The sequence below is a fragment of the Sciurus vulgaris genome, assembly GCF_902686455.1.
Source record: "Sciurus vulgaris genome assembly, chromosome: 6".
Classification (NCBI taxonomy): Eukaryota; Metazoa; Chordata; class Mammalia; order Rodentia; family Sciuridae; genus Sciurus; species Sciurus vulgaris.
In genome coordinates, this window is record NC_136466.1 from 77738856 (window position 1) to 77762046 (window position 23191).

A 23191-nucleotide genomic window follows, 5' to 3' on the forward strand; every position below is an offset into this window, starting at 1 on the left:
TAAAGAAACTGTGGCACATATACACAATGGGATATATACTCAGCCACAAAGAATAAAATTATGGCATTTTCAGATAAATGGATGGAATTGGAGACTACCATGCTAAGTGAAAGAAGCCAATCCCAAAAAAACCAAAGGCCAAATGTTCTCTCAGATTGTGGATGCAGACTCACAATACATGGAAGGGAGAGAGGAATGGAAGTTCCCCGGACTGGACAGGGGGAAATAAGAGAAATGGAGAAGGAATGGGAACAAAACAAACAGTAGAATGAATTGGACATAACTTTTCTTTGTTCATATATGAATACATGACCACTGTAACTCCTCATTCTGTACAACCAAAAAACGGGAAGTTAAACTCCACGTATGTATGGTATGTCAAAATACATTCTACTGTCATATACATCTAAACAAGAAAAAAATATATATATATAAAATGTGTATAGATTATACATATATTATGTATAAATATATATTATATATAAATTATACATATATACTATACATATATATTTTATATATAAAAATCTAAAAAATGGGTCATAGACAATGTAAAATCTATAACTATTAAATTTTTAGCAAAAAAAAAAAAAAGAAAACTTGAAGGTCTAAGTTTAGGCAAAGAATTCTTAGACTTGATACCAAAAGAACAAATCACAAAAAGTGAAATAAATTGGAGTATATTACAATTTAATTTTTTTCCAAAAGATTCTGTCAAGACAATGAAAATGAACCTGCAGAGACTGGGAGGAAAAATATTTGTAAATCACATATCTCATGAAGGACTAGTAGCTAGAATATATAGAAAGCTTCACAGTAATAAAACAATCTAATTAGAAAATAGAAAAAAGAATACACAGATATTTTAATAAAAAACATATGAGAGGGCTTATAGCTCAGTTGATAGAGTGTTTATCTAGCATGTGCAAGGCCCTGGGTTCAATACCCAGCACCACCATCAAAACAAAAAAAAAATCTGAGAAACAAGCACATTGAAAAGTTGTTCTCCAATGTAAGCCATTAGGACAATATGTGTTAAAACAAAAATGAGATATTACTAACATATCTATTAGAAAGGCTCAAAAAATATAACAACAATGAATCTTGGTAACGATGAGGAGAAATGATCGGTCACATTGCTGGTTGGAATGTATAATGGTATAGCCAACTTTTACAAAACTATACATGTAATTCCCCTACAATGAGTAATAGCACACCTGGGCAGTTTTTCCAGAGAAATTGTAACTTATGCTCATGCAAAAACCTGTACATGAATGTTTAGAGAACCTTTATTTGTAATAGCTAAAAAATTAGAAACAAATCAAATGTCCTTCAAAGGGTGAATTATTAGATATTCATACTGTATATAGAATATTAGATATTCATACTGCTACAGATTGAGTTGTGACCCTCAAAAAAACATGTTCAAGTCCTAAACCCTGAAACCTCAGACTGTAACCTTAATTAGAAATAGGGTTGTTGTAGATATAATTAATTAAGGTCATTCTGGATTAGAGTAGGCCCTAAATCCATGTGACAGTCATCCTTTCAAGAGGGGACTCTGGATACAGAGAAGAGATAATCTGAACACTGTATGAAGATGGAGGCAGAGTTTGATATGATGTTTCTATAATCTATAATATGTACTAAGGAATGTCAGGAAGTGCCAGGTAGGAGGAAGGCATGAAACACATTCCTCCTCAGAGTTCTCAGAAAGAATTAACTCTGCTAACACCTTATTTCAGCATTTTTGGGCCTCATAATTATGTGAGAATAAATATATATATTGTTTGAAGCCATGCAAACAGTGGTACTTTATTGCAGTAGCCCTAGAAAACAAATACACATACCATGGAATACTACTGAACAGTGAAATGGAATGGAAGTGCCTGGATGAATCTCCAGAGAATTATGCTGAATATAAAAAGTCAATCACAAAAAGTGACATACAGTATGATTCCATTTATACTACATTGAAAAGGCAAAACTGTGGAAATGGGAAATAGATAGTAGTTTCCAAGGGTTTAGAAGAAGGCAGAAGGACAGAAGGAAGCATAGCTATAAAAGTACAACATGAAGGACCTTTGCTATGGTGGAAATGTTTTGTATCTTGAAGTCAATGTCAATATCTGGGTTTTAATATTATTTTATAGTTTTTCAAGATATTACCATGGGAGAAACTGAGTATAAGGTACATGGGATCACTCTATATTAGTGCTCAGGTACTACATGTTAATCAATTATCTATAAAAAATCTGTTTTGAGGATAAGACTTTTTATGTTTCCTCAGGAATTGAATATATTAGATGATGTTGGAAAATATTTATATTAAAATCAAAAGAATTTTATTTTAGTCCCATATCATATTTTGATATGACAAATTATTCTACTTGTATAAGTAAAAATTAAGCACAAATCTACTAATTTAGAAATGACAAGAATGTGAATATCTAATATGAAATATTTTTAGTATTTACAAAGAAATGTAGTTTGCTTTTATTACTTTCAAGTAACATAGCATATGATACTAATAAAGTAATAAGTAAAGATAATTTTAAATTACTTTTAAAACTAGATAAAGACTTATTTTGATTGTATATGTATTTAAATATACATGTACAGATATATACACATGGTAACAAAAACAAGAAATGCCCCAAAAATCTTAAGAAATAAAATCAAAACACCTCACCCTAGAATCCCTTTCAGATTTTTTTTTAGTGAAATATTTAAACAAACAATGCAAAGGCAAACTTCAACCATACCAATGTCTAAAGGAATAAGATTTAGCAGTACCTATTTAATTATACTTCATATTTTCAAGATTACATCCTGAAGCAAACAATAAAAATGCCATGGTAACACACACTAACAGAAATTGCATTTCCTCCCCTGAAAAGTCTGACATACTCGACACACCCCTCTAACTTATATTTCTAAGAATGCTATTAAAATCATAAGATCAACAAAACCTATGATCAAAGATAGAAGTTTTGGAATCAGGAATTAATGCATTTTCTAAACTTATATATGTATCCATAGGTAAGTTACATAAACTTTAAAAGTCCTACAGGTAAAATGTAGACCATTATGAAGAAGGAATCAAAACATAACATTTATAACATTCATACTATTTAAAACATAATATGTGATACAAAGTAAAAAGTCAAGAAATGCTACTTTCCATATGTCCACCACCCTTCAAGTTCAATCTCCTTTACTCTTATTTTCATCTCCTAATAAATACAAATACATGAAGGAAAAGGAACCTCACCCATCATGTAAATGAAAAGATACAAATATCTGAATTTAAAAAACATGCTAAAAAAATTGGAAGAGAATATCTATTGTCTTTCTTGTCTTTTTGTTTTGTATTTTTGGTAATGGGGACTGAACTCAGGTGTGCTTTACCACTGAGTCACTTCCCCGGTTCTTTATTATTTTTTTATTTGAAACAGGGTCTCACTAAATTGCTTAGGCCTCGCTAAATTGCTGAGGCTGGCTTTGAATTTGTGATCCTCCTGCTTCATCCTCCAAGTCACTGGGATTACAGGTGTGTGCCACATTGCCCAGCAGTTGTCTTTCTTTATATTCACTCAATTGTGAAATAGGAGTCACTTACAATGTGTGAACTTGCAAACTATTTAAAAAAAGAACCACTTAGTTTATTTCTAAACAGGTAAAGATATACAGTCACAAATACAGAAAAGTAAAAGTTGAATTTTATATGTATAATGGCTATTTTATTTTCATAATTCAAATAGAATCTTCTGTTGATGTAATGCTAAAAATTTCCAGATTAAAAGACGTCCAACTAAGTCAAATCTTTCTGTTCTCACTCTTTTTTTATTGTTACCTAATAATTCTACAGAACACTGGGTTTCATTGTGGCATACTTGTACATATGCACACATAATTTGATCAGTTTCATTCCCCAGTACGTTTTAAAGACTCACTGATTCCAAAATGATATTGAAATAGAACGATTATGTGCTGCCAAAATTCATAAGCTAAAATCCTACTCTCATATGATGGTATTAAAAGGTGGGGCCTTTGGGAGGGATTAGGTTATAAAGGTGGCCTCCTCATGAACAGGATTAGTGCCCATATAAAAGGGATCCAAGATAACTATCTTCTCCTCAATCTGCCACATAAGGATACAAGAAGACAGCCATGTGTAACCTGGAAAAGGGCCCACATGAGAACCCAACCAGTAAGGCACCCTGATCTTAGTCTTCCAGACTTTGGAACTATGAGAAATAAAGAATATTATTTATAAAGCACCTAGTCTATGGTACTTTATTATAAAACCCCAAACTGACTATGATAGAAATGTAATACCAAGTTGTATACAAAATGCATAAAAAAATAAGAGAAATAGGACTTTTAATATTGTGTTATAATAGGAAAGATAGTAGTGTCATTCACTGAAATAAGGAATAATAAGAGCAAACTAGATGAGGCTTGGTTTGGCTGAACTGAGGAGATTTTTAAATTCAGACTTATACATAAAGAATGTAGAATAACTTCTAAGACATCCAAAGTGAGCTAACAGTCAAAAAATCTGAGAGTAACAAACTTAGGCCATCTTCAGAAGATTACCTAGAATAAGAAGTCAGGAAGAAGAGTGACAAAGCAAATGCCCATGTCTTCAGTTACTCCATAATGGATTTGAATACAGGAGACTCAGCGAGAAAAAGAATAGTCAACAAAATTGGAAGAATCTTGCACCTTGGATTCCAAACATCAAGGGAAAGGAAAGAACATGAAATCAGCAAAGTCAGATACTATTGAAAGATCTGGAAAGACAGTTGCTAAATTTAACTATCAAAGGAGAGGTCATTGGTAATCTTAGAGACATGTATTTCTATAGCAATAGGACAAAAGTATATGTAGGTTGAAGACGAGTGCAGGTGATAGTGGCTGGCAGTTTCCTTATGGATGTCCAGGATAAACCAGAAACATGGGAAAACCAATAGGAATACTTTAAAGTACTTCTTTTTAATCACTTTTGTATCCAACTACCTTTGATTTGTGGAATTTATTATTTTACAGAACATTTCAATATTCCTTATAACTGGGAAAGAATGCCACGATGGTGTAGCCTTTTGACAAGATGCTTTGGCTGTGCAGTCATTAAGGATACTTGGCACTATTTCCTGCATAGACTCTTACACCATAAAAGAATATATAAACATATTTATAAAATTCATCACGAGTTTCAGGTTCCATTTGGAATGGAAGCTGAATATGCACATCCTTTGGAAACCATAATTCTTAGAACTGGTTTCAGAGCTTTTGTGTGATCGCGTGATTCTTCTTTTGGGCATGGGTGACCATTTGCTTGATAGAAACTATTGATGTCCATGGTGGTTATGATATTCCTCTGAACCCCTTAAATCTCATCCCTTTCTATGCTGGTTCTTGGCATCACAATTTCCACAACATGAACTTCATTGGAAATTATGCTTCAACATTTACATGGTAGGATGGGATTTTTGGAACAGATTCTCAGTTTCATGCCTATTATAAAAATAGGATGATGGAGGAAAAGACTGAATAAATCTCTCTTGTAAACATCCCTGAAGATTCACATTTTCCTAAACTAAAACTGGTAGCTAACGTTGCTTCTGGGGACAGAAATAAGCATGTCTTGGCTGCTAAATAAAAAAAATCACATTAATGACCTTTAATAATCTTCCTGGTAGGAACTTTTACTACTTTACATACAAGTTCCATATATGAAGGAATAAATAAATATATATTTAAGTACAATATTCATGAGGAAGTTTTAAAGGCCATTTTGTTAACCTTACAAAAAAGCTTTAAGTAATGGAAGAAATATAAATCTATGTATTTTTCCCTTGTAATTCCAGAGACCTGAAGTGGACATGGATCTTTGGGTCTTTTAGATATGTACTTGTCATTTCAGAAGTCTTAATAATGGTCCTGGCCTTATATTTAACTTAAAACATTTATTATAGATTTTTGCCTAAAATAGAAATATCATGAATTGAAAAACATCAACTAATAACAGTGAGTGACTGAGTCTGCCAAATCAGAAATAGCCGAGACATCAAGACCTTCCACTCTAATCTAGAACTGGCCATTGGAGTGATTCCTTCTTTGGAGAATCATTACTGATTGCACTGCAGTATTAACATCCACAAATAGTGCTCCTGACTTCAGATGTAAGTGGTATATTTTGGTCTAAAGTTTTTCAAATTTTGAATTTTTAAAAATATTAAATAGCTTTATTTGCTATTCACCCTTTCATTTTTGTTTATCAAGTTTATATTCAGCTTGAAATTTTGTGAACTGATTTTCTGTATTTGCACTTTGAGCTATTGAAGAAATAAATGTGATTTTTGTCTGAACCAAAAAAAAAAGTGTATGTAGGTTGAAAACAGTAGGAATTGACAGAGTGAGTATAATCACTCTTAGAACAAATCTAAACAAGAGAACAGAAGGCAAAGACAAAAATTGGGGGAATATCTGAAGAATAAAAATGGGACTTGAGGGCTCAGGGCATAGCTCAGAGGAAGAGCACATCCTAGCACGCACAAGGCCCAAGGTTCAATCCCAAGCACTGCAAAAAAAAAAAAAGGGGGCAGGTTGGTGGTGGGCGAGGTGAAAATTGTTTTTTTGGAGTCAAGATCTATATAAAAAGTGAGCACAAGTTGGGGCGATAGCACACACCTGTAATCCCAGAGGCTTGGGAGGCTGAGGCAGGAGGATCCCAAGTTCAAATCCAGCCTCAGCAAAAGAAAGGCACGAAGCAACTCAGTGAGACCCTGTCTCTAAATAAAGTACAAAATAGGGCGGGGGATTTGGCTCAGGGGTCAAGTGCCCCTGATTTCAGGCCCTGGCACCGCAAAAAAACATTAAACTAAGCACAACTTGGGAAGAAAAGGTGAAAATAATTTAAAATTCTGGGAAAGTAAGAGATGAAAGGATTTTTTGTAATATCACAAGAAATGGACTCTGAACAAGAAAACTCAGTTGAAACAAAGAAAAAAAATGAATGCTAATGTGAATGGGTATGGATGATTAGTCCCCAAAATAAGAGAGTTGCCACCTAATTCTTCTAATTTTTTCTGCAGTATAAAGTCCATCTGTTTACAATACTGAGGAAAACAAGAGGATCGGAAATTTGACAGGAGCAACGAATATTTGTAAATTTGTGCAGAAATAAGAGCAAGTGTGGGTGTGATCCAAGATGGCGGACTAGAGAGTGACTGCATCTCCTGTTACTCCAGAACCCAGGATTCAAGAAGGGGAGGCATTGAGAGACTCGGACTAAAATAGAGCCATGGGGTAAGTCTCCCCTACTGGGTGAAGCTCAGCCCAGGTGGCAGGGCCAGATAGGGGGCGGCTTCCCAGAGCAGGGCAGGGTAGCTAGAGTCTTCCCCAGGTAGCCCTGCTCCCTCCGGCGGCGGGCCCCTTCCATACGGCCAGCTTCTTGGAGCAGGCCCCCCAGTGAGAGCCTTTCTGCACAGCAGCAGCTCCAAGTACCAGAGCCAGCAGCGAGCTCTGGCCCACAGGCAGCTTCACAGACCAGGACAGGGCAGCCAGAGACTTCACCAAGCAGCCCTGCTCCCTCCGGCGGCAGGCTCCTTTCACGGCCAGCTTCCCGGAGCAGACCGACAAGTGAGAGCCATTCCACAGACAGCCAGCTTTAAGCCCTGGAACCAGTAGCAGGCTAGGGGCAGCTTTCTTCAGAGGCACTGCATTATCAAGTTGCTCCAAGGCTTCAGGCTACTGAACGCTGGGAGGGAATATACTGGAAATCTACAGGGACACTATAAGAAAATAGAGGAAATCTGCAATATCTCAGAGTCCCACTGACATCTGACCAATATGAGAACACAAGGGAAGAAAATGTTCAAAACAAACCTAGATACTGTATCAATAAAGCCCAATGACAGCACAGCTGAAGAAATATCAGAAAGGGAGTTCAGAATGTACATAATTAAAACAATCAGGGAAGAAAACGAGGAGACAAAAGAGCAAATGCAGGCATTGAAGGAGGAGATGAAAGAGCAAATGCAGGCATTAAATGATCGCACCAATCAACAGTTAAAAGAGCAAATACGGGAAGCAAGAGATCATTTCAATAAAGAGTTAGAGATATTGGAAAAAAACCAAACAGAAATCCTTGAAATGAAGGAAACAATAAACCAAGTTAAAAACTCCATAGAAAGCATAACCAATAGGATAGAACACCTGAAACACAGAACCTCAGACATTGAAGAAAAAATATTTAATCTTGAAAACAAAGTTGAACAAACAGAGAAGATGGTAACAAATCATGAACAGAATCTACAAGAATTATGGGATATCATGAAAAGGCCAAATTGAAGAATTATTGGGATTGAGGAAGGCTTAGAGAAACAAACCAAAGGAATGAACAATCGATTCAATTAAATAATATCAGAAAATTTCCCAAATCTGAAGAATGAAATGGAAAACCAAGTACAAGAGGCCTATAGGACTCCAAATATACAAAATCACAACAGACCCACACCAAGGCACATTATTATGAAAATACTTAACATACAAAATAAAGACAGAATTTAAAAGGCCGCGAGAGAAAACAATCAAATTACATACATAGGGGGAAACCAATGAGAATAACAGCAGATTTTTCAATCCAGACCCTAAAAGCTAGAAGGGCCTGGAACAACATTAACCAAGCCCTGAAAGAAAATGGAGGCCAACCAAGAATCTTATACCCAGCAAAACTTACTTTCAGATTTAACGACGAAATAAGATCCTTCCATGATAGACAAAAGCAAAAAGAATTTACAAAAAGAAAGCCGGCATTACAAAACATTCTCAGCAAAATATTCCATGAGGAAGAGATGAAAAACAATGATGCAAATCAGCAGCGGAGGAACTAGCCTAAAGGAATAGCCAAATAAAGGAGAAACCAAATCATGTTAAAAAACAAAAATAAGTCAAATGACTAGGAATATAAATCATATCACAATAATAACTCTGAATGTTAATGGCCTGAACTCATCAATCAAAAGACATAGACTGGCAGATTGGATTAAAAAGAAAAATCCAACAATACGCTGCTGCAAGAGACTCATCTCATACAAAGAAATACCCATAGACTAAAGGTAAAAGGATGGGAAAAAATATACCATGCACACAGACACAGCATAAAAGCTAGAGTATCTACCCTCATTTCAGATAATGTGGACTTCAAACCAAAACTAATCAGAAGGGATAAAGAAGAACATTACATACTGCTTAAGGGAAGCATAAATCAGCAAGACATAACAATCATAAATATCTATGCCCCGAACATTGGCTCATCCATGTATGTCAAACAAATCCTTCTTAATTCGAGAAATCAAATAGACCACAACACAATAATACTAGGCGATTTTAACACACCTCTCTCACCGTTGGATAGATCGTCCAAACAAAAATTGAATAAAGAAACCATAGATCTCAATAACACAATCAACAATTTAGAATTAACCGACATATATAGAATATACCATCCAACAAAGAACAAATACACTTTCTTCTCAGAAGCACATTGATCCTTCTCTAAAATAGACCATGTTTTATGCCACAAAGCTACCGTTAGCAAATACAAGAAGATAGAGATACTACCTTGTACTCTATTGGATCATAATGGATTGAAGTTAGAAATAAATGAAAGACTAAACAACAGAAACTACTCCAACATCGGGAGATTAAACAATATGCTATTATATGATGAATGGATAACAGGAGATATTAGGAAGGAAATTAAAAAATTCTTAGAGGTAAATGAGAACAAAGAAACATCATATCAAAACCTCTGGGACACTATGAAAGCAGTACTTAGAGGAAGATTTATTTCATGGGGCGCATTCAACAAAAGAAGTAGAAATCAACAAATAAACTACTTAACACTACAACTCAAAGCCCTAGAAAAAGAAGAGCAGACCAACACCAAAAGTAGTAGAAGACAGGAAATAGTTAAAATCAAAGCCGAAATCAACAAAATTGAAACAAAAGGAACAATCAGAAAAATTAAGAAAATAAAGAGTTGGTACTTTGAAAACATAAACAAAATTGATAAACCCTTAGCCACACTAACAAAGAGAAAGAGGGAGAAAACTCAAATTACTAAAACTTGGAATGAACAAGGAAATAAAACAACAGAAACGAGTGAAATACCAGACATAATTAGAAGCTATTTTGAAAATCTATACTCCAACAAAACAGAAAACCTCGAAGACATCAAGTTTCTAGAGACATATGAATTACCTAAACTGAACGAGGAGGACATACACAACTTAAATAAATCGATTTCAAGCAATGAAATAGAAGAGGTCATCAAAAGCCTACCAACGAAGAAAAGTCTGGGACCAGATGGGTTCTCAGCCAAGTTCTACAAAACCTTTAAAGAAGAGCTCATTCCAATACTCCTCAAAGTATTCCATAAAATAGAAGAGGAGGGAACCCTCCCAAACTCATTCTATGAAGCCAATATCACCCTGATACCTAAATCAGACAGAGAAACATCGAGGAAAGAAAATTTCAGACCAATATCCTTAATGAACATTGATGCAAAAATTTTCAAAAAAATTTTAGCAAATCACATACAAAAATATATTAAAAAGATAGTGCACCACAATCAAGAGGGTTTTATCCCAGGGATGCAAGGTTGGTTCAACATCTGGAAATCAATAAATGTCATTCACCATATCAACAGACTTAAAGTTAAGAATCACATGATTATTTCAATTGATGCAGAAAAAGCATTCAATAAAATACAGCATCCCTTCATGCTCAAAACACTGGAAAAAAATTGGGGTAGTGGGAATATTCCTTAACATTGTAAAGGCCATCTATGCTACGCCCATGGCCAATATCATTCTAAATGGTGAAAAACTGAAAGCATTCCCCCTAAAAACTGGAACAAGGCAGGGATGCCCTCTTTCACCACTTCTATTCAACATTGTTCTTGAGACTCTAGCCAGAGCAATTAGACAAACCAAAGAAATTAAAGGGATACGAATTGGAAAAGAAGAACTCAAACTATCCCTGTTCGCTGATGACATGATTATATATTTAGAGGAACCAGGAAATTCCACCAGAAAACTTTTAGAACTCATAAGTGAATTCAGTAAAGTAGTAGGTTACAAGATCAATGTTCATAAATCCAATGCATTTTTATACATAAGTGATGAATCTTCAGAAAGAGAAATTAGGAAAACTACCCCATTCACAATAGCATCGAAAAAAATAAAATACTCAGGAATCAATCTCATAAAAGAGGTGAAAGACCTCTACAATGAGAACTACAGAACACTAAAGAAAAAATTAAAGAAAACCTTAGAAGATGGAAAGATCTCCCATGTTCTTGGATAGGCAGAATTAATATTGTCAAAATGGTCATACTACCAAAAGTGCTATACAGATTCAATGCAATTCCAATTAAAATCCTAATGATGTACCTTACAGAAATAGAGCAAGCAATTATGAAATTCATCTGGAAGAATAAAAAACCCAGAATAGCTAAAGCAATCCTCAGTAAAAAGAGCGAAGCATGGGGTATCGTAATACCAGATCTTCAACTCTATTACAAAGCAATAGTAACAAAAACGGCATGGTATTGGTGCCAAAATAGACAGGTAGATCAATGGTACAGATAGAGAACATGGACACAAACCCCAATAAATACAATTTTCTCATACTAGACAAAGGGGCCAAAAATATGCAATGGAGAAAAGATAGCCTCTTCAACAAATGGTGCTGGGAAAACTTGAAAACCATATGCAACAGAATGAAATTAAACCCCTATCTCTCACCCTGCACAAAACTCAACTCAAAATGGATCAAGGACCTCGGAATCAGACCAGAGACCTTGCAGATTACAGAAGAAAAAGTAGGTCCAAACCTTCAACTTGTTGGCTTAGGATCAGACTTCCTTAACAGGACTCCCATAGCACAAGATATAAAAGCAAGAATCAACAACTGGGATAGATTCAAAGTAAAAAGCTTTCTCTCATAGAAGGAAACTATCAGTAATGTGAAGAGAGTCTACAGAGTGGGAGAAAATCTTTACCACTTATACTTCAGATAGAGCGCTAATTTCTAGAATGTATAAAGAACTCAAAATCTCTACACCAAGAATACAAATAATCCAATCAACAAATGGGCTAAGGAAATGAACAGACACTTCACAGAAGAAGATGTACAAGCAATCAACAGATAAATGAAAAAATGTTCACCATCTTTAGTAATAAGAGAAATGCAAATCAAAACTACCCTAAGATTTCATCTCACCCCAATTAGAATGGCGATTATCAAGAACACAAGCAACAATAGGTATTGGCGAGGATGTGGGGAAAAAGGTACACTCATACATTGCTGGTGGGGATGCAAATTAGTGCAGCCACTCTGGAAAGCAGTATGGAGATTCCTCAGAAAGCTTGGAATAGAACCACCATTTGACCCAGTTATCCCACTCCTTGGCCTATACCCAAAGGACTTAAAATCAGCATACTACAGAGATACAGCCACATCAATGTTCACTGCTGCTCAATTCACAATAGCCAGATTGTGGAAACAACCTACATGTCCTTCAATTGATGAATGGATAAAGAAACTGTGGCATATATATACAATGGAATATTACTCTGCCATAAAGAATGATAAAACTATGGTATTTGCAGGCAAATGGATGAAATTGGAGAATATCATGCTAAGTGAGATAAGCCAATCTCAAAAAACTAAAGGATGAATGATCTTGCTGATAAGCAGATGAGGACATATAATTGGGGGTGGGAGGGGTTAGTGTTAGGGTTAGGGTTAGGTTTAGAGTTAGGGTTAAGGAGGGTGGTAAGAATGGAGGAAGGAAGGACTGTATAGAGGGAAAAGAGGGGTGGGAGGAGTGGGGGGAAGGGAAAAAATAACAGAATGAATCAAACAACATTACCCTATGTAAATTTATGATCACACAAATGGTATGCCTTGACTCCATGTACAAACAGAGGAACAACATGTATCCCATTTGTTTACAATTAGAAAAAAAAAAGAAAGAAAGAAAAGAGCCAGTGTGTAGACCTGAAAAATCCATAATATCACAAATTCTGTGAGAGTATGATAGCAAGTCAGGATTTGAAAAACCATACCATCAATGTTGTTGATGCAAGCCATAACCATTCAGATCAGCAATGTAGTTTTAGATCAAAATTTAAATTTTGAAGGAACAGAAAAGAACTCTAATTAGTGAAAGAAAAAGTATACCAAGACAAGTAAACTCAGAGAACCCAAGAACATACTTACAATCCAGTAGTCAGCAAGACAAACTAAAGTAAGACAAAAACAGCATAACAAACCTCAGAGCGATTTTCATAGGAGAAGCAGATTACTATTTTCTAATTGGTTTGTCTGCTTCCTCCTAACACAGTAGAAACCAATTTCTAGGTAATATTGATCTGACACTTTAACAAAGGGATTCATAGAACATCTGGTTAAAATGAGTGTGGGAAAGTAAATATAGCTTTCGTAAAGGAATCTTTCAGAACATAGTTCAAACTGTTAAAGCGTCAAACCATATGATCAATACAATATATTTTCAAAAACATGGAATCACTTTTCTAGTGCACACCACATCTACAAAAATGCAGAAGCACTTTTTAGGAGTCCTGGAAAGTAACTCAACTACACAAAGTTTTATACATAAATTGAAGTTTTCATTTCTGGAAATGTTATGGTCATAATATCATAGCACTAAACTGTTTCTGTAAAATTTCACCAATTAAGTTTTCTTGTTTCAATAGTTTTTCTTTTACTCACTCAGACTTCTTTTCACAGGTCTTAGAAGACTCTTCAATTCTCTTCTCTAGCTCCAGGACAGCCTCCTCCTTGTTTAAAAGCATCTGCTGTGTCTGCATAAGTTCTTCTGCTAAAGTTTTCAACCTAGAATGGCCATTTCAATATTATCAATCAACACATTAATTATGTAGACTTTACCCTTATGGAGAAAGCACTCACACTCTAACATGGTGATGTCTAAAATAAGAGCCACACATAATTTAATTTAAAATGTCCATTCCTTTGTTGCATTAGCCATGTTTCAAGTGCTAAGTTGTCTCATTTAATCTTTATCACAATCTTATGAGATAGACACTATGATACTTATTTTAAAGAAAACAAAGTGAAATTCAGCTGCATAGCAGTTTCAAAGGATGGTAAGCCCTATGTCCATATATAATAATATTAATGTTTTCAAAGTATTTTCTACATAGATGTGAAGATAATTTAATATACAAAATTAATATGTACTCATAGACCAAATAATTTATGGTTGCATTAAATGCATCCATTCCTTAATGGAAATACTGCTATCATTAAAACACATCTATTATATAACATTAAAATATTTATGGTTAGCCTTTCAAAGTAAGAATGAAACCCAAATGAGACGAAAGAAAATATTAAATAATCTAACTCTACAAAAACATCAATTTGTTTGAAGTTCAAGAGATCATAAATTAAAAGTCAAAAGCAAAAGGAAAAATTAGAAGTTTCATTGTAATATTAACAGTGCAAATTATAAGCAAAAGCTCTTTTTACTGCATAAAAACTCCTAAAAAGTAGATAACCCAAAAATAAATAAATAAATAAAAGAAAATAATTCTTAAAAAAAAAGAAGAAGAAGATAACACAACATGAAAATGATCAAAAGACCCAAAGGAAGTTCATCAAAAAAAAAAAAAAAAAAAAATCAAATGATCAATAAGTACACAGAATTATTTAGTACATAACCCACAATCCACTGCCTTGGGATCATTAAATAAACAGTAACTTATAATTAACCTACTGAGATTGACAAGTACAAAAAAGAGTGATAATGTCCAGTATTCACAATGTAGTGTAAAAAAAATAAAGAAAAGAGAAAACACTCATACACTATAAATGTGACAAAACAGGTCCAATTTTTCAAAAGTCAACTTAGAATTGTCTCTTGAATATTAAATAAGAATATTTTTGACCGTCTAACACCTGTCTTCAAAACATCTGTACAATATGTACAAAATTAGTCTACATGAAGTTGTTTTTTGCAACACTGTTTATAAAGAACAAAACTTCTATTTAAAAAACTATCAAGTACTTATTTCAACTTAAGATATCTATTAAGTCCATAGTATATAACTTTGTACTTTTATTAACAACAAATGCTTGTTGATTTTATTTTCAACTTTATTAGAAATTTCCTATTAAAGTGGTGTTTCTCATTTTTAAAAAATGAAAACTATTTAAATGTTCATTAATAGAGAAATGGCTAAATACATTTTAATTCATTTGTGATACAAAAGAACATATAGCCCCTAAAAAAAGTGGGGTATACACATCTGAGAGTTTTCTTTTTTCTGGGGAGGGGTACTAGGGATAGAACTGAGGGGATGTTGACCCTGAGCAACATCTCCAGTCCTATTTTATATTTTTTATTTAGAGACAGGGTCTTGCTGGGTTGCTTAGTGCCTCAATTTTGCTGAGGTTGACTTTGAAATTGCAATCATCCTGCCTCAGCATCTTGAGCCACTGGGATTACAGGGATTTTTCCACAGCATCCAGCAAGAGTTTTCTAACACATAATTTTAAATTAAAAGGGCAGATGTAGAGAGATCCAAGATGGCAGACTAGAGGGAAGTTTCGTTCCTTAACACTCTGTAATTCGGGTTTCAAGCAGAGGATATCTGTTTCTCTGTGAGGTAGTCTTTGCTACTTATCGATCCCCCTGCTGTTTATGCCATTTGTCGAGTGCGATCACCTGCAATCGGCCAGCATATTGACTACTTTTTCAGTACAGATTGTTCACTGACTGGCACCTATCATCACCATTTGCCTGTTTCATGCCTCTTGCCTGCCCATCGCCTGACTTTCACCTACTCATCACTCTGCCTGAGGTTCCTTCACCAGTAGCCTGCAGACCAACTGCAGAACACCATGGGATTTCCAGCTGCTTCTGTTGCCTGGAAGTCCACTGTCACAGTACCCACAAGTTTGGATACACATGGCTGCCACCATTTTGGGGCAACAGCCAGGACCTGAAGGACTCCCAACTGGACTGACAGAACCCTCAGCCTGACCAGCTGCACCCTGCCTCTAGAACCTACCAACCGACTGAGCACACCCCACCACCAGGAACCCCAGACCAACTGACTGCGCCCCATCTCCAGGACCCCTCAAACATACCAACCACACCCTGTCTCCAAGAGCCCTGCCTGACCAACTGCACCGCGCCTCCAGGATCCCCGGTCAACTACGCCCACGCCCCAAGCTGCAGGTCCCCATTTGCCGACACATTTGGAAGCCAGTGTGGCCATCTTGAATTATCCTAAAAGCAGACGCTCCCATCTTTAGGTGGGGCAAATCCCATCCTGACATGCCTGCTGGAGACTGGAAGTTCATTGTCAAGTACCTCTCATGCATCAGACTACTGAAGACTGGGAGGTGTGATAATATATAACTGTTATAGTGCAGATTTTTTTCTTTTTTTTCTCCTTTTTGAAAATTTTTAAGTTTTTATTTCTTTGCTTTTCTTGCTGTTTTCCTTTTGTTTCCCTGTTCCATCAGTCTCTTTCTCCATTTTCTCATGCTAACAACCAACTTCTTCTTATTTACAGTTTCACTCATTCTATGATCTAGAACTGCAATATACTCTTTTCTTATCCCATTAACAGTTACATTCTATACCCCTCCCCATTCTCTTTTTCCTCCATTAAAAACTGCAGACCTTATTGCAAATCTATTTGTCATACTGTAAATAATAATTAAACTCATCCACTCTGTCGATTATGACAATGTTGTTAGCATCTTCATAGGGGCTATTTGGGTTCGGGTTGCATACTGTCTGTACTAGGTGCTGCTAATGTTGATCTCCCCCTTAAAGAAGAGGTTTTGGAAACCTACAGAATCGCTATAAGCCTATAGGGGGTAAATTGCGATACCCCAGATCTGCACTACTGGAGGGGAAGATACATTAACAACATGAAAAAACAAGGGAAGAAAATGTTCCAAACAAACCAAGATTCTATATTAATAGAATCCAGTGACAGCACGTACAACATATGTCCGAAAAGGAGTTCAGAATATACATAAATAAAATTATTTGTGGTCCACTTCTCCCACATCCCTCCACTTGATCCAAACTGAATCCCACATGATAATCTCTCTTCTTAGAATATTCCTTCTCCTCCCTGAACTGACATTAGCTGCTGAACCACTGTCCATTCACCAAGATGCACTGTAGGGAGCCAGCCTGCCCCCCGCCAACACCGAGGTCAGATGCCATCACTGAGCCTGCCTGCCAGCCCCCCCACTCCCACACCTCAGACAGATGCTGTCACTGAGCCCGGCCCCCTCAACCCAAGGTCGGATGCCGATACTGAGCCCCCCAGCCTGCCCCCACACCGAGGATGGAGGCTGTAGCTGAGCCTGCCTGCCTGCTCCCCTACTGCTGAGGGACACTGCGCCTGCCTCTGTGCTGACTCAGAGTACCCTCCCTGGGGCTCCCCAGCTTCCTTGGAGGCTGATGCAGGCATTTGAATTATTCCTGAGGACATGTCCATTATCACTGTAAGGGCAGCTCCCTTCCTGAGGCACCTACAGGAGACTGGAGGCCCTTTGACAGGTACCTCTATTTACTCACTTACATCCTACACCCTTCCCCATCATCTTGTTCACAACTAGAAATACTGTAAACAGTAAAATCCTCTTGTTCACAACTAGAAATACTGTAAACAGTAATCGAACTGATCCTTTTCATTACAATAATGTTAAAGTCTTTATAGGGGCTATATGGTTCAGGGCTGCATGTTGTCTATATTGGATGCTACTGGTATTGATCTCCCCTTCAAAAGAGAGGTAGTGGAAAACTGCAGAGTCATAATAAGCCTGCAGGGGGAGAACTTCAGTATCTCTGATCTTCACTGCTAAGGGGGAATATATGGAAACAATATGAAAAAACAAGGAAAGAAAGTGTCCCTAACAAACCAAGATGCTATTGTGATAGAATCCAGAGACAGCATGGCAATAGAAATGACAGAAAGAGTTTAGAATCTGCATACTTAAAATGATCCATGAAGCAAAAGACGAGATAAGAGAGCAAACGCAGGCAACGCATGCCCATTCCAGTAAACAGTTAAAAGAGCAAATGCAGGAAACAAAAGAACACTTCAATAAAGAGATAGAGATTCTGGGGAAAAAAAAAAAAACCAAACAGAAATACTTGAAATGAAAGAAACAGTAAACCAAATTAAAAACTCAATAGAAAGCATCACCAACAGAATAGATCTCGTGAAAGGCAGAATCTCAGACAATGAAGACAAAATATTTAATCTTGAAAATAAAGTTGAAAAAATGGGAAGATGTTAAGAAGTCATGAACGGAACCTCCAAGAATTATGGGATATCATTAAAAGACCGAATTTAAGAATTATTGGAATTGAATAAGGCACAGTGATACAAACCAAAGGCATAAACAACCTGTTCAAAGAAATAATATTGGAAAATTTCCCAAACCTGAAAAATGAAATGGAAAATCAAATACAAGAGGCTAAAGAACACAAGGTGTACAAAATTACAACAGATCCACACCAAGACACATTATAATGAAAATACCTCACACATGAAATAAAGATAGGATTTTAAAGGCAGTGAGAGAAAAGCATCAGATTACATACAAGGGGAAACCAAAACAGATGTCAGCAGATTTCTCAGCCCCGACTCTAAAAGCAAGAAGGGCCTGGAACACTATATTTCAAGCTCTGAAAGAACACCAATGCCAACCAAGAATCCCATACCCAGCAAAGTTAACATTCAGATTTGAAGAAGAAATAAAATCCTCCCATGGTAAGCAAAAATTAAGAGAATTTACAAAGAGAAAGCCTGCCCTACAGAACATTCTCAGCAAAATATTTCGTGAGGAGATAGTAGGTGTCTCCAACCTCATATCAGATAAAGTTAACTTCAAACCTAACTTAGTCAGAAGGTATAAAGAAGGACATTTCTTACTGCTTAAGGGAACAATACAAGTCAGCAAAGGGAGGAACTACCCTAAAGGAAAAGTCAATCAAAGGAGAAACCAAGTCAAGCTAAAAACCAAAAATAAGCCAAAATGACCAGGAATACAAATCATATCACAATAATAACCCTCAATGTCACTGGCCTAAACTCAATAATCAAAAGACACAGACTGGCAGATTGAATTAAAAATAAAGACACAACAATATGCTGGCTTCAAGAGCCTCATCTCATAGGAAAAGACATCCACAGACTAAAGATGAAAGGATAGGGAAAAACATACCATGCACATGAACCCAGTAAAAAAGTAGGGGTCTCCATCCTCATATCAGATAAAGTGGACTTCAAACCTAAATTAGTCAGAAGGGATAAAGAAGGACATTTCATACTGCTTAAGGGAAGCATAAAACAGCAAGATATAATGATTTTAAGTATTTATGCCCCAAACAATGGAGCAACTATGTATATCAAAAAAAAAAAATCCTTCTCAATTTTAAGAATCAACTAGACCAAAACACATTAATAGTGGGGGACTTTAATACACCCTTCTCACCACTGAATAGACCCTCCAAACAAAAACTGAACAAAGAGACTATAGAACTAAATAATACTATCAATGATAGAGACTTAATGGATATTTACACAATATTTCATCCCTCATCGAGCAATTATACTTTCTTCTCAGCAGCTCATGGATCCTTCTCTAAAATAGAGCACATGCTATGCCACAAAGAAGCTATTAGTAAATACAAAAAAATAGAGATCCTACCCTGTATCCTATTAGACCATAATGGAATGCAATAAGAAACGAATGATAAAATAACAAACAAAAACTATTCATAGACCTGGAGACTAAATAATATGCTATAGAATGATGCAATGATAACAGAAGACATCATGGAAGAATAAAAAAATTCTCAGAGGTAAATGAAAACAATGACACAACATATCAAAATCTCTGGGACTCTATGAAAACAGTACTAAGAGGAAAGCTCATTGCATTAAAAAAGCTCATACATTAAAAAAATAAAAAGTCAACAACTAAATGACCTAACATTACATTTAAAAACCCTAGAAAAAGAAGAACAGAACAACACCAAAAATAGTAGAAGACAGGAAATAATTAAAATCAGAGCTGAAATCAATGAAACTGAAACAAGAGAAACAATTCAAAAAATTGATAATACAAAAAGTTGGTTCTTTGAAAAAGTAAACAAAATTGATAAACCCCTAGCCATACTAATGAAGAGAAGGAGAGAGAAAACTCCAATTACTAGAATTTGTGACTAAAAAGGAAATATCATGACAGACACCACTGAAATACATAACATAATTAGAAGCTACTTTGAAAATCTATACTCCAACAAAATAGAAAATATCAGACATTGACAAATTTTTAGAGACATATGATCCTCTCAAACTGAATCAGGAATATGTACAATCTAAACAGATCAATTCCAAGCACCAAAACAGAGAAGTCATCAAAAGCCTACCAACCAAGAAAAGCCCAGGACCAGATGGATTCTCAGCCGAATTCTACAAGACCTTCAAAGAAGAACTGATACCAATACTCCTCAAAGTATTCCAGGAATTAGAAAAGGAGGGAACCCTTCCAAATTCATTCTATGAGGCTAGTATCACTCTGATACCAAAACCAGACAAAGACACATCAAGGAAAGGAAACTTTAGACCAATATCCCTGATGAACATAAATGCAAAAATCCTTAACAAAATACTGGCAAATCACATGCAAAAATATATTTAAAAGATAGTGCACAATGATCAGGGATGCAAGGTTGGTTCAACAAACAGAGATCAATAAATGCAATTCACATTGATTGGCTTAAAGTTAAGAATCACATGATTATTTCAGTAGATGCTCAAAAGGCCTTTAATAAATACAGCACCCCTTCATTCTCAATGCACTAGAAAAAGTAGGAATAGTAGAAACATACCTCAATATTGTAAACCCTATCTATGCTAAGCCCATGACCAACATCATTCTTAACGGAGAAAAACTTAAAGCATTCCCTCTAAAAACTGGAACAAGACAGGGATGTCCTCTTTCACCACTTCTTTTCAACATCATCCTTGAAATACTAGCCAGAGCAATTAGACAGACCAAAGAAATTAAAGGGATATAAATAGGAAAAGAGGAACTCAAGCTGTCACTATTTGCCAATGACATGATTCTATTTTTACAGGATCCAAAAAACTCCTCCTGAAAACTTCTAGACCTAATAAATGAATTCAGCAAAATAGCAGAATATAAAATCAACACACATAAATCTACAGCATTTTTATTCATAAGCAATGAAACATCTGAAAGGAAAATGAGGAAAACAACTTTGTTCACAAAAGCCTCAAAAAAAAAAAAAAAAAAAAGAAAACTAAAATACTTCAGAATCAATCTAACCAAAGAGGTGAAAGATCTCTACAATAAAAACTACAGAACATTAAAGAAAGAAATTGAAGAAAACCTTATAAGATGGAAAGATCCCCTGTGTTCTTGGATAGGCAGAATTAATATTATCAAAATGGCATACTTTCAAAGGTACTATACAAATTTAATGCAATTCTAATTATCCTAATGACATTTCTCATAGAAATAGAGGAAGTAATCATGAAATTCATCTGGAAGAACAAAATATCCAAAATAGCCAAAGCAATCCTGGGCAAGAAGAGTGATGCAGAAGGTATCACAATACCAGACCTTAAACTCTACCATAGAGTAATAGTAACAAAAACAGCATGATACTGGAACCAAAACAGACAGGTAGACCAATGGTACAGAACAGAAGACATGGAGATATACCCACATAAGTACAGTTATCTCATACTTCACAAAGGTGCCAAAAATATGCAATGGAGAAAAGATAGCCTCTTCAACAAATGGTGCTGGGAAAACTGGAAATCCATATGCAGTAAAATGGCATTAAACCCCTATCAAAATCCAATTCAAAATGGATCAATGATCTAAGAATTAGACCTGAGACCCTTCACCAAATAGAAGACAAAGTAGGCCCAAATCTCCATCACGTTGACTTAGGACCAGACTTCCTTAACAAAACCCCCATAGCACAAGAAATAAGTGCAAGAATCAATAAATGGAATAGATCAAACTAAAAGGCTTTTTCTCAGCAAAGGAAACAATCAATAATGTAAATAGAGAGCCTCGGTAGTGGGAGAAAATCTTTTCCACACTCACTTCAGACAGAGCACTAATCTCCAAAGTTTATAAAAAACTTAAAAAACTCTACACCAAAAATACAAAGAACCCAATCAATAAATGGACTAAGGAACTGGACAAACACTTCACAGAAGAAGATATACAGGTGAAAATATGAAAAAGTGCTCATCATCTCTAGTAATTAGAGAAATGCAAATTAAAACCCCCCTAAGATTTCATCTCACTTCAATTAGAATGGCTATTATCAAGAACACAAGCAATAATAAGTGTTGGTGTGGATGTGGGGAAAAAAGGCACACTCATACATTGCTGGTGGAGTTGCAAATTGGTGCAGCCACTTTGAAAAGCAGTATGGAGATTCCTCAGAAAACTTGGAATGGATCCACCTTTTGACCCAGCTGTTCTACTCATTGATCTATACCCAAAGGACTTAAAATCAGCATACTACAGTGATGCAGCCACATCAATGTTCACAGCAGCTCAAATCACACTAGCTAGATTGTGGAACCAACCAAGATGCCCTTCAACAGATAAATGGATAAAGAAACTGTGGTATATATACACAATGGAATATTACTCAGCCATAAAGAAGGAAAAATTATGGCATTTGCTGGTAAATGGATGAAGTTGGAAAATATCATGCTAAGTGAAATAGACCAAGCCCAAAAAACCTAAGGCCAAATGTCTTCTCTGATAAGTGGCTGATGATAATGAGGGGGTGGCAGGGGGAAATAGAAGAATGAAGGAATTTTGAATGGTATAGAGGAAAATGATGCAGGAGGGGATGTGGGAAGGACAGAGAGTAGAATGAGACAGACAGTATTACCCTAATATATATGTATAATTACATGAATGGTGTGAATCTACATTGTGTACAACCATAGAAATGAAAAGTTGTACCCCATTTGTGTACAATGAATCAAAATGCAGTCTATAAAAATTTTTTAAATTTTAA

The 23191-nt window shown here is 35.6% G+C and overlaps 1 protein-coding gene and 1 pseudogene across 8 annotated transcripts in view; one reads left to right on the plus strand and one right to left on the minus strand.

Moving 5' to 3' along the window:
- Positions 1 to 23191, minus strand: part of FER (FER tyrosine kinase) — a 513195-nt gene that overhangs the window by 342841 nt on the left and 147163 nt on the right. For all 7 annotated transcript variants that reach the window (XR_013764376.1, XM_079143515.1, XM_079143514.1 and 4 more), the window contains one exon: positions 13816 to 13938. Coding sequence is in view for 6 of the 7 variants with exons in the window: in XM_079143515.1 (XP_078999641.1) it covers positions 13816 to 13938 (123 nt within the window). In the remaining variant the exon portion in view is untranslated. The remainder of the gene's footprint in view (positions 1 to 13815; positions 13939 to 23191) is intronic.
- On the plus strand, positions 752 to 6481 carry LOC306664462 (methylsterol monooxygenase 1-like; annotated as a pseudogene). The gene is made up of 2 exons (XR_013766680.1): positions 752 to 2353; positions 2749 to 6481. The product of XR_013766680.1 is annotated as a methylsterol monooxygenase 1-like (transcript).